Genomic DNA, 12,111 nt, shown 5'->3' with positions numbered 1-12,111 from the left:
ACCATGTATAGTATTTTAAAAGGTACACTCACCAGAGGTCCCTTCTCCGCCTGCTGGGTCCAGGAGGCAGCCTTGGGTGGGTTTGGGGGGTACTGGCTCCAGGTCTAGGGTGAGAAACAGTTCCTGGCTGTCGGGAAAACCGGTTTCTCCGCTTGCTTGCTGTGAGCTATCTACAACCTCCTCCTCCTCCTCATCTTCTTCGTCCCCAAAACCTGCTTCCGTATTGCCTCCATCTCCATTGAAGGAGTCAAACAACACGGCTGGGGTAGTGGTGGCTGAACCCCCTAAAATGGCATGCAGCTCATCATAGAAGCGGCATGTTTGGGGCTCTGACCCAGAGCGGCTGTTCGCCTCTCTGGTTTTCTGGTAGGCTTGCCTCAGCTCCTTCAGTTTCACGCGGCACTGCTTCGGGTCCCTGTTATGGCCTCTGTCCTTCATGCCCTGGGAGATTTTCACAAAGGTTTTGGCATTTCGAAAACTGGAACGGAGTTCTGATAGCACGGATTCCTCTCCCCAAACAGCGATCAGATCCCGTACCTCCCGTTCGGTCCATGCTGGAGCTCTTTTGCGATTCTGGGACTCCATCATGGTCACCTGTGCTGATGAGCTCTGCATGGTCAACTGCAGCTTGCCACGCTGGCCAAACAGGAAATGAGATTCAAAAGTTCGCGGTTCTTTTCCTGTCTACCTGGCCAGTGCATCTGAGTTGAGAGTGCTGTCCAGAGCGGTCATAATGGAGCACTCTGGGATAGCTCCCGGAGGCCAATACCATCGAATTGTGTCCACAGTACCCCAAATTCGAGCCGGCAACGTCGATTTAAGCGCTAATCCACTTGTCAGGGGTGGAGTAAGGAAATCGATTTTAAGAGCCCTTTAAGTCGAAATAAAGGGCTTCATTGTGTGGATGGGTGCAGGTTTACATCGATTTAACGCTGCTAAATTCAACCTAAAGTCCTAGTGTAGACCAGGGCAAAGAGTAGAGCTCGGCTGAGAGCTACAGGAAAGGGATGCCCCTGAAGGAGGGAGGGGTGAGAATTCACTGGGTGGGGCAGTGGAGCCAGCTCAGGCTGGTGAAAGTGGAAGGCAGTCAGGGGGTCACAAACTCTGCCAGGCCAGAGAGCTGAGATCAGTGAAGGAAGAAAGATTGGGTGGGCCAGCTGTTGTCTCCAGGCAAGGGCTGGAATCCTACCCCAGAAGGAAGCAGGGTAGAGAAATACCTCAGCTAGCGGGGTTGGGGAGAGGTGTGGTGAGAGATGCTGGCATTGTGTTTGGTATTGGACTGGTGAGCTGAATACACCATTTGGAGTGTGCTGGGGGCATTCTGGTCGATGGTAGTGAGCATTTTGCTAATAAACTAGCCCTGCACAAAGGGCTGTTTATATACCCTGAATTTGTTTGAAGACTGAAGAGAGACTGAGGGGAGGGGCCACTTGCAGGACTGCCCTGAGGGGGCACCTGGGAGGAGGCCAGGCCTTTAGCGTCCTTTCATGTTATTACCCAGCACCTGACATGAAGCACCGTTAGGTGCAAGTTGCCCTTCTCCTCGCCATGCTGGAAGAGGGCAGCGAGACATGCAAGCCCGGCACTCAGGTTGCCAGGGGCAGCTCTCCTTCCCTGCCAGTGCCCTGTAGGAAGGTGCCCTGACAGCTTGGCCTTTTGCTGTGGCTACCTGGCATCCCCCTACCCCAGGTGCACGGACCCCTGCCTGGGAGCTACCGCCCCTCCCGAGAGGGGGACTGATGCTTGCCCAGGGGAGCTGAAGCAGGGCAGGGACAGGACGCCGTCACTCACTGTTACCCCCAGCGGGTCTGCGGTGCAGCCCCTGGTGACTGCGGGGGAGAAAGGAGGCTGCTTCAGGCGGGTGGGCTGAGCTCAGTGGCTGCGGGAGGTGGCAGCACTGGGCCCCACACACCGGAACTGGGTGGGGTGGGGCGGAGCAGAGAGATCCTGTGGTTGCTATCACCGCCTCCCTTAAATACTATGGGGCCGGCTGAGCTGCAGCGGGCGCTGCTCCCGCTCAGACTCGCCGTGCAGCTGCTCCGAGCAGTCACAAGATGCGGGCAGTCATCGCCTTAATCGCTATGCTCAGCAGCCTGCTTCTCTTCTTGTGCCTCCTTTGGCTCACGGCAGACGGGTCCCTCAGCACCAGGTAGAGAGGCTTACAGCGGGGTGAATCCAAAAGAATCCGGGCGTTGAAAGCCAGGTGTAGGTGGGGCAGGGTTTGGCTTTGGCTGGAAGCAGGCAGCTGCGGGGATGATATTGATACCTGGCTGGAAGGTGGGCTCCATGCCAGGAGGAGGTGGGATTCCAGAGAGCAGATACTCTAGCCTCTGAAATGCAGCCGGGGGAAAAAAGGAGTCTGACTTCATCATCCCCTTTATATACTAGCCACAACAACAGCAGAACAGCCTTCGCTCGGCTTTTCCTGAGCTATTTTGGCTCTGAGGCTTTGCAGTGTATTAATGATTCATGGAGGGGGAACGGTTCACGCACGGTAACGTTTCATTACAGTGTTTGACAACTTTATTTTCCTTCTTGCTTACTAGGAGCTGGGAGGAGGAGACAAAATCAGCTACTGATATCACACCTAAAGGGCTGAGAAAACTCAGGTCCCCTTTAACATCTGTCCAGCTTGCGACTCAAACCGAGAACAGGTACAGGCTATTTATTTCTTATTTAGTATTCATATTATTTATGATTGTGGTATTACTGCTCTATACAGAAATAATTCCCTACAGTTACCATTTGCTTTTATAAGGTCTTGATCGAAAGATGTTTAAAGCATATTAGAACAAGAAAATTGGCTTGCAGTGTAATAAAAGGACTACTCCATACTAGGTATCATCAAATCTCAATCTGTGGCTGGTTTTGTGTAGCAAAGCAAAGAGTGCTTTATAATTTGTTCTGAGCATATTTTTTTTCTTCAAAAATGTGGGTCTGTCTGAGGGTTGTTCATTTAATTTTTTTTTAAATCATCACACACTTTGTTCATAATGTGGATTTCTCCTTTAAAATACATAAGCTTAGAACCAGATTCTGAAATCCCTTACTCACACTGAGTAGCATCTTCTTCCAAACGTAGTCTCGTGGTTTAGTCCCAAGTGCCATGCTCTTTCTGAATCATTTTGTGGATCCTTGTTATCATGCCCCTTAATTTATATCACAATGCTTGATAAGGGTATAGTCAATAAAATAAACTGTGGGGGATGGGGGAAGTCATTTAATAAATGCAGGGCTTGAATGGTTTTTATAACCAAGAACCATATTTTGTCACTTGGTGTCATTCCAGACTGCTCACAGCATAAGGTACTACTCACCATGGGTAAGGGTAGCAGAATTGATATATTAGTCATTCAAAAGCTGGTACTATCTAGAATTTTTTTTCATGATTTTTTTTTTTTTACTTAATTTATCCATATTAACATTACAGGTGTTCTAATTAGCGCATATATATATTAAAAAAATAAATCAACAGGTACAGTGACTAAAGAGCCACACAATGATTTAGAGAGAATTTAGCAATTGCCTTTTTAAGCTTGAAGTGTGAAATTTTGGCCCTATTGAAGTCAGTGGCAAAACTCCCATTGACTTTAGTGGGGCCAGGATTCCACCCAAAGAGTCTAACTGAAATTTTTGGTTCAAACTACAAATGCTTTTCCCCCAGTCAATACAAATGGAGATAGTCCTACTATTCATTCAGTATTTCTTGCCAAGGAACCCCCCTCCCTCATCTCCGCCCCCAAATTTAGATGTTCCAAATGTCTTAAGTTTTTTAAAGTTTAGATGCAACAAAATATGCAATGCTGACAATGTGGAGCATATGGTCAGACTGTGTGAACACCTTTTGTGTTCTTGTCATCTGTTTCCCTTTTCTGTGTTCTTTCCCTCTCTGTCTGCTTTCTCATTCCTTCCTGCTCTCAATTACTAGTAAGTGGTTTCTCAGCATGTTCTCTGCTCTGTTGAGGTTTATGTATTTGTTGCTTCTATCTCTTCTCCACTTTATGTACTCTATTGCGTTTTTGTTTTCTTTTTCCCCCCTCTTAACTCCTTATGTTGCTTTCTTCCTCTTCCCTGCTAGTTTCTGTGTTGTGCTTTCCTGCCACTCAGCTCTGTGTGCTAAGCAATGGAGTCACATTGAATTCGAAGTGATGGCAGACTCGGAGTGCTTCAGCAAATGGGAATCTAGTCTATTTTAACCTGCTATTAGCACAGTCACAACCAGAGCAAAGAAATAGAGGGGACAGGAGGCATGTGGGAAGATCAGTGACAGGTTTTTAATCTCGGTTGTAAGGCAAGTGTTGATAGTCAGATCATTGTTAGGGACCTCATGGATGCTGGATGCAGCCAACTGCTGGTTCCTAGAGGGCCATGATGATGGAGTTCTTCTAAAAACAAACATTATGGCCCCTCCCCGAAGTGGCATGTGTCTCTTTCCTCGGCATACTTCTGGAGAACTCCTCCTCCCTGGAAGTCTGGTGGCAAAGTCCAAAAGGCAACCAAACTAAAGTATTGAATCAAACCCCAAAAACAGAACACGACCTCTCCCTGGGGTTTGTTCCTTGCACATATTCCTGTTGGGAATCCAGACTCTTTGCAGAAATGCAGCAGGCACAGCCCAAAGCAGCCATGCGGATTATCACTGTCTCTGGGGGAGATTCACAACAACTGTCTTTGCAGTATAGTCCCTGGAGACTCCCCTCCTCAGTTTTAAAGGGCCAGTGTACTCTGTTACTGTGGACTCACCTTCCCACCCCACTTTCTACAGGGGTGGCCAAACTGTGGCTAGTGAGCCACATGTGGCTCTTTTACCACTAAAGTGCAGCTCATGGTTCCCTCCACATCTCCCCCCCCACCCCCATCCTTCACCTACCCAGGGGTGCGGGGGAGCTCGTGCAGCAGGGTGGTGGGGTAGGGGCTTCTGTCCAGCAGGGTTGCAGGGGGGGGTCTCAGGGCTGCTGCACAGTGGGGCACACCTGCCAGGGCTCAGGGCTTCAGCAGGAGCAGGTTGAATCCCTGAGTCCTGGTTGGTATCTCCCACAGGGCTGAAGCTCCAAGCCCCAGCAGGCACAAACTTCTGAAGATTGTCATATGTGGCTCGGAGGGCCAGTAAGTTTTGGCCAACCCTGGTATAGAAGGTAGATCTGGAAAAGACCTATTAGTTCACTTAGTCAATCTCCCTAAAAAATGCAGAATTATTCCCTACAGGACATTTTCTAGTGCTTTGCCTGGTCTAGTTTTTGCAGTCTTAAGCAATGGGGATTCTGCCACTTCTCTTGGGAGATTATTTCAGAGCCTAATACATCTCACTGTTAGAAGAACATCAGGGAAACCTTTCTTATGATTCTCCATTATTAAAGTTATCATTCCATTGCTATTAATCAGACATCCCTTCCCCACGCCCACTGTCTCACACCAACCTCTTCCCTTCTTGGTAGCAGTAATCTTGCTTTAAAGACCAACTAGAATAAGAAGCAGATAAATAAGATCAGCCCAGGCAGGAGGAGGGGAAGACAGCTTTCTCAAAACCCAACTAATGCAGAGATTTAGGTTAATAGAAATGATAACAGGGCAGCAAAGAGCTGGCCAGCCACCACTTGCTACGTGGCACAAATTTTAAAGCACCTCTTAATATTTTCTTGAGCATCGTTATCTTTTTGACAGAAAAGTCTGTTTTGTTACAAACCTGACCTGCATTGTTGGGTTGGTCGGATAATTGGTGAAGGTGTTAAAAGAGCTGTGAGTAAGGAGAAAGGGAGAAAGGAGGTTTGCAGTGAGGATAAGTTAGAATTAATTAATACATCATATCACAGCCTTGTTTTCTCCATTTTTTTCCTTCTACAATAACGGATTGTTTTGCATGACTAGGGAATAAATAACTATATTGTGATAATAATGAACTATGATATAGAATCCAGTACGTTCTTCTGTCAAACTATTGTATCAGTGGGGTGGAGGGTGGGATAGGCTGATTACCAAGGTTATGAATTGTAACCTAGTAATAAGCTGCAGTTTAGATAAGTAGAGCTCCCACCCTTGCTGACTAATTTTTCTGCTGTCTTAATGTTCTGTAACTTCCCCCTTCAATGATATGTGCAGAAACACTTGAAGTGTATTTCCAGGACATACTTAGTGTATCTGCTATGTCTAAATGAATAGAAGCTCTATTGTAAGCTACTGCCAGGACACATTTATGTTCTGACACCGAGGGGTTTCTCAGCCTCTTCCAGTCTACCTAGCCAAAGTGAAATTGTTGTCTGTCATTCTGTCGAGTGTGTATTGCTATAACACCATTTCAGTATTATTACCTTATTATATTCTCTTCACTAGTCTAGCAGACTGCGAATATTGTTTGCCATGTTCTCTGACTAGTTTATGGATTTTTATAAAGAGAAAATATTGATACTAAATATGACACTGGTTCATATGCAACAGAAGGACTACCAAATTTCAAAGTGCCATTGAGTTAAAGGCTATTTAGGACCTGCTGCAACATTACTTATCCAAGCTAAAGTTTCATGGGAATTTTGCTTGAGAAAGGAGTGAAAGATCAGCCTCTCACACAGTTACCATTATTAATATTCTAAGGCAAATAGTTGTTCCTGTGGTTTGATAAAGTGTTTTTTACAGTCCATTTCACAAAGCATTTAGATCGTGTATTGCCTTATTAATCAAAGTGTCATGAACCTTAAAAACATCAATGTATTCTCATTATCAAATTCACTTAAATTGGTGGCAGAGTTAACAGTTTAATAACACCCTTATTATGGAAGAGTGAATTATTGGTTTCTAATATCCCCAACTAACACACTGTGAAAGATTCAAAATTAAATGTGTCTACTAGGGAGAAGATAAGACACACGAATATTCACAAACAGGCTGCCAGTTTTTAGTAGTCAAATCTGGTAGAAAGAGGCACATATACAGTAATATGAAGACAAAGGCACCTGAGAGACTAAGGGAGTTACTCACCAGCTGACTATCTCAGGAGCACTTCTCTTATTGCTATTGATTGATTTAGGGGAATAAATAACTACATCTAGTTAATAAGTCTCTGTGCTATACAGACCTGGGTAGGGGAGAGACTAGGAACATGCCATTGAGTTTGGTAGGACACGGGGCTGGTTTGCTGTGTTTGGTGTATGTGAAATCTAGGCTTAGTTGCTGGCTGTTTGGGTTAGGTTGCCCTGCAGTTAGGTGGGTGACCATCTGATTTTGAGTAGGCCTGTTTGAAGTGAGAGCTGTGGAATTTTTTGGTTAGGCCACTGATCAGCAGGGGCTGAGTGAGAAGGGGTGAGTCACCCATTCCAGCTGTGTGTGTGTGTGTGTGGGGGCGGGGGACTGGCCTTAAAAAGCACAGATGTTAAGATGAAGGCAAATGGGAGACAGCCAGCTGAGCTCCCTGCAGATGGAGAGAGTGTGGGTAGATGGGTTTATTTTCTCCCCCTTAACTTGGTACTCTACAAGGGAGAACCTGCAATGGGAGAAAAATGGCATATTGCCAGTGCTACTGCTAACTATTCCTCTGCCTGCACCTAGGGGGGACCTGGTCAGCTAGGAGTCTTGACCGTGGTCTTAACTTGTTGGGAATGTGGCAGGAGGATCCACGTGGTGTGAGTGGTGTCTGTTTATTCCCCATACTCCTTGCATTTTGGGGAAGAAATGTGAAGGAGTGGAAGTATTAGTACATAAGATAAATTATGACTTAATTGGCATCACAGCGACTTGGTTGGACAAATACTGGTATAGAGGAGTACAGCTTGTTCAAGGAAGACAGAAAGGGGAAAAAAGGGAGGAGATATTGCATTGTGCATCAAGAATATATACGCTCATTCTGAGGTTCAGAAGGAGGTAAGAAGCAGACCAGTGGAAAATCTGAGTAAAGATAAAAGTGGAGAAAAACAGGGGTGACATCCTGGCAGAGGTCTACTATAGACCACCAAACCAAGAGGAAGAGGTGGATGAAGCATTTCTGGATAACGGAATTGCAAAACACATGACCTGTAGTAATGAGGGACTTTAACTATCCAGATATCTGTTGACAAAGTAATACGGCAAAACACAAAATGTCCAGTAAGTTTTTTGGAACCGTATTGGGGACAACTTCTTGTTTCAGAAGGTGGAGGAAGTAACTACGAAGGCAGCCATTTTAGACTTATTTTTGTCCAACAGGGAGGAGTAGTTCGTGAATCTGAAGGTGGAAGGCAACTAGCTTGAAACTGATCATGAAATGATAGATTTCATGATGCTAAGAAAAGGAAGGAGTGAGAGCAGCAGAATAAGGAAAATGGATTTCAAAAAAGCAGACTTTAACAAACTAAGGATATGTATGAACTATGAAATTTAGGTAAATTTTTATAGAAGTTGATTTTTACACAATCGACTGTATAAAGTTGATTTCTATGTCCCCACTAAGCATATTAAGTCAGCGGAGTGCATCCTCACTACCGTGGCTAGCATAGACTCCTGGAGCAGTGCACTGTGGGAAGCTATCCCACAGTTCCCGCAGTCTCCGCTGCCCATTGGAATTCTGGGTTAAGCTTCCAATGCCTGATGGGGCAAAAACATTGTCATGGGTGGATGTCTTCAGTCTCCCCTCCATCCCTCCCGCTGCGAAAGCAACTGCGGACAATCATTTTGCGCCTTTTTTTCCTGGGTTACCTGTGCAGACGCCATAGCATGGCAAACATGGAGCCCACTCAGCTCACCGCTGCTGTTGCGAGCATTGTAAACACCTCACGCATTATACTGCAGTATGTGCAGAACCTGGCTAAGAGACGGCAGCACGAGGACGATTGTGAGGAGGACATGGACACAGATGTTCCTGAAAGCATGGGATGTAGCAATTGGGACTACGTGGCAGCAGTGGGGCTGGTTGATACAGTGGAATGCCAATTCTGGGCCTGGCAAACAAGCATAGACTGGTGGGACCGCATAGTCTTGCAGGTATGGGATGATTCCCAGTGACTGTGAAACTTTCGCATGCGTATGGCCACTTCCCTGGAACTCTGAGTTGCTTTTCCCTGCCCTGGCATGCAGGAATACCAAGATGAGACTGCCCTGACCGTTGAGAAGTGAGTGGCGATAGCCCTGTGGAAGCTTGCAACACCTGACTGCTACCGGTCAGTCAGTAATCAATCTGGAGTGGGCAAGTCCACTGTGGGGACTGCTGTGATCCAAGTAGCCAATGCAATCACTGATGATCTGTTATCAAGGGTAGTGACTCTGGGAAATGTGCAGGTCATAGTGGACGGCTTTGGTGCAATGGAGTTCCCTAACTGTGGTGGGCGATAGACGGAACGCATATCCCTATCTTGGCACTGGACCACCTTGCCAACCAGTATGTAAACAGCAAGGGGTACTTCTCAATGGTGCTGCAAGCACTGATGGATCACAAGGGACTGACATCAACGTGGGATGTCTGGGAAAGGTGCATGATGCTCTCATCTTTAGGAACTCTGGGTTGTTTGAGCAGCTGCAAGAAAGGACTTACTTCCCAGACCAGAAAATTACTGCTGGGGATGTTGAAATGCCAATAGTTATCCTTGGAGACCCAGCCTACCCCTTGCTCCCATGGCTCTTGAAGCCATACACAGGCAGCCTGGACAGTAGTAAGGAGCAGCTCAACTATAGGCTGAGCAAGTGAAGAATGGTGGTAGAATGTGCCTTTGGATGTTTAAAAGGTCGCTGGCACTGTTTGCTGACTAGGTTAGACCTCAGCGCAACCAATATTCCCATTGTTATTACTGCTTGCTATGTGCTCCATAATATCTGTGAGAGTAAGGGGAAGAGGTTTATGATGGGGGTGGGAGGTTGAGGCAAATTGCCTGGCTGCCAATTTTGAACAGCCAGACACCAGGGCCATTAGAAGAGCACAGGTAGGCGTGCTGCGCATCAGAGGCTTTGAAAACCAGTTTCATGACTGGCCAGGCTAAGGTGTGACAGCTGTGTGTGTTTCTCCTTGCTGCAAACCCACCCCCTTTGTTGATTTTAATTCCCTGTAAGCCAACCACCCTCCCCCTCTTCAATCACAGCTGGCAAAGGAAATAAAATCACTATTGTTTTGAAACCATGCATTCTTTCTTAATTTAAAAAAAAAGCCTGAGGGGGAAAGGGGAAAAGATAACTGATAAGGTAGCCCGAGTAGGGTGGGGGAGGAGGGAAGGACAAGGCCACATTGCTTATTGTAGCCATGCTACAAATCAAAACTGTTTGAATGACAGCCTTCTGTTGCTTGGGCCATCCTGTGGAGTGGAGTGGCTGGGTGCCTGGAGCCTCCCACCCCACCTTCTTGGGCATCTGGGTGAGGAGGATATGGAACTTGGGGAGGTCGGCAGGTGGTTGTACAGTGGATGCAGTGGCGGTCTGTGCTCTTGTTGGCTTTCCTGCAGCTCCACCAGACGCCTGAGCAAGTCTGTTTGCTCCCCCATTAGCCTCAGCATTGCGTGCTGCCTCTTCTCATCGTGCTCACTTAATGCTCTCCTGCACTCTGCCACTGAATGCCTCCATGCATTCAGCTGTGCCCTATCAGTGCAGGAGGACTGCATGAGCTCGGAAAACATGTCATTGTGAGTGTGGTTTTTTTCACCTTCTAATCTGCGATAACATCAGGGATGGTGATGATGGGAGAGCATAGAAACATTTGTACCTGCGGGGGGGGATAAAAAGGGAGAGTAAAATTTAAGATGATACATGTCTGAGAACAAAAGGGAGACTCTTTCACAGTGAAACAAGCAATTCACAGCAGACCGCACATGTGCTTTAGGTACAAGGTCATATTTTGCCTTTTATATTGAGCGCCTGCCGGTATGGTGACACATTACACACAGCTGGGCAACAGAATTCGGTTTCCAGGCAGCCATGGTAAGCCAAAGGGTACGCGGGTTTGGCTCCTAACGCCTTCATAACATGTGGGAATTTTTTTTCAAACTGCAGCACCCTCCTTTCCCATAGCAAGCAATGCCAGCTGAGTTTGCCATTTAAAAGGAGGGGCTGTGGTTTTCAGGTGGACGTGTAGCATACGTCTCCCTGCCACCCCTCCGCATGGCTATTTGTGATGATCCCTTCACCCCTTCCCCCGCTGCGTGGCTATTCTCAGGGATGATCCCATTTAGCCAAGTGCAAACAGCCCAGCATGAATGGGGTCCTTTTATTGTTCCCTTACAAAAATTCCCCTATTTCAACCAGGTGACCATGAATGATATCACTCTCCTGAGGCTAACACAGAAAGATATAGACTGAATGTGACCAAAACCCAGGACCATTTGCTGCCATGCTTTGTGCTGCAATGATTCCAGACTACTTGCTACTGGCTTGGTGTGGTAAAGTGTCCTACCATGGAAGACAAAATAAGGAGCCCTCCCCAGAAACTTTCTGCGAAGGCTTTCTGAGTACTTCCATGAGAGCTTCATGGAGATGTCCCTGGAGGATTCCCACTCCATCCCCAGACACGGTAACAGACTTATCCAGTAGCTGTACTGGCCGCAAATGCATCCCAAGTCGTCAGGGAAATCAAACATTCAACACTATTGCTTTTAAACCCTGTACTGTAGTTACAAATGTGCACTACCAGAGGTGTCTTCTCCTCCTTCAGGGTCGGGGATCCCACCTTGGGAGGATATTGGCTCTAGGGTGATGAAAATGTCCTGGCTGCTGGGGAGAACGGATTCACCGCTTGCCTGCTGCATATTCTCCTCCTCCTCCTCCACAAAATCCTCCTCCATGTTGCGTGAGACGCCCACTCCCCCCCCCCCCCCCCCTTGCAGCTGTCCACAGTGGTGGGGTAGTGGTTGGGTCCTCTCCTCCCCTAGAACGCCATGCAGCTGATCATAGAAGCGGCATGTATGGGGCTCTGACCCAAAGTGACTGTTTGCCTTTTGGTAGGCTTGCCTGAGCTCCTTGACTTTCATGCAGCACTGATGCGTGTCCCTGTTGTAGCCTCTGTCCATCATGCCCTGTGCGATTTTTGGCACATTATATATATATATTATTTGCATTTCTTCTTTTTGATCGGAGTTCTGCCTGCACAGATGCTTCTCCCCATACAGCGATCACATCCAGTGTCTCCTATTAGCTTCATGATGAAGCTCGTTTGCGATTCTGGGGGGACTGTAT

General features: G+C 47.0%; 1 protein-coding gene across 3 annotated transcripts in view; it reads left to right on the top strand.

The window, feature by feature from the left end:
* The first annotated feature begins 1,963 nt into the window (after nt 1-1,963).
* ST8SIA6 (ST8 alpha-N-acetyl-neuraminide alpha-2,8-sialyltransferase 6) overlaps nt 1,964-12,111 on the top strand; it is a 50,563-nt gene continuing 40,415 nt past the window's right edge. For 2 of the 3 annotated variants that reach the window (XR_007354937.2, XM_048838019.2), the window contains exons 1-2: nt 1,964-2,149; nt 2,547-2,654. Coding sequence is in view for 2 of the 3 variants with exons in the window: in XM_048838019.2 (XP_048693976.1) it covers nt 2,055-2,149; nt 2,547-2,654 (203 nt within the window). In the remaining variant the exon portion in view is untranslated. The remainder of the gene's footprint in view (nt 2,150-2,546; nt 2,655-12,111) is intronic. The other variant, XM_048838020.2, reaches the window with a different exon arrangement.

The sequence above is a fragment of the Caretta caretta genome, chromosome 2 (genome assembly GCF_965140235.1).
Source record: "Caretta caretta isolate rCarCar2 chromosome 2, rCarCar1.hap1, whole genome shotgun sequence".
Lineage (NCBI taxonomy): Eukaryota > Metazoa > Chordata > Testudines > Cheloniidae > Caretta > Caretta caretta.
This window is presented reverse-complemented; position numbering and strand designations above follow the sequence as displayed.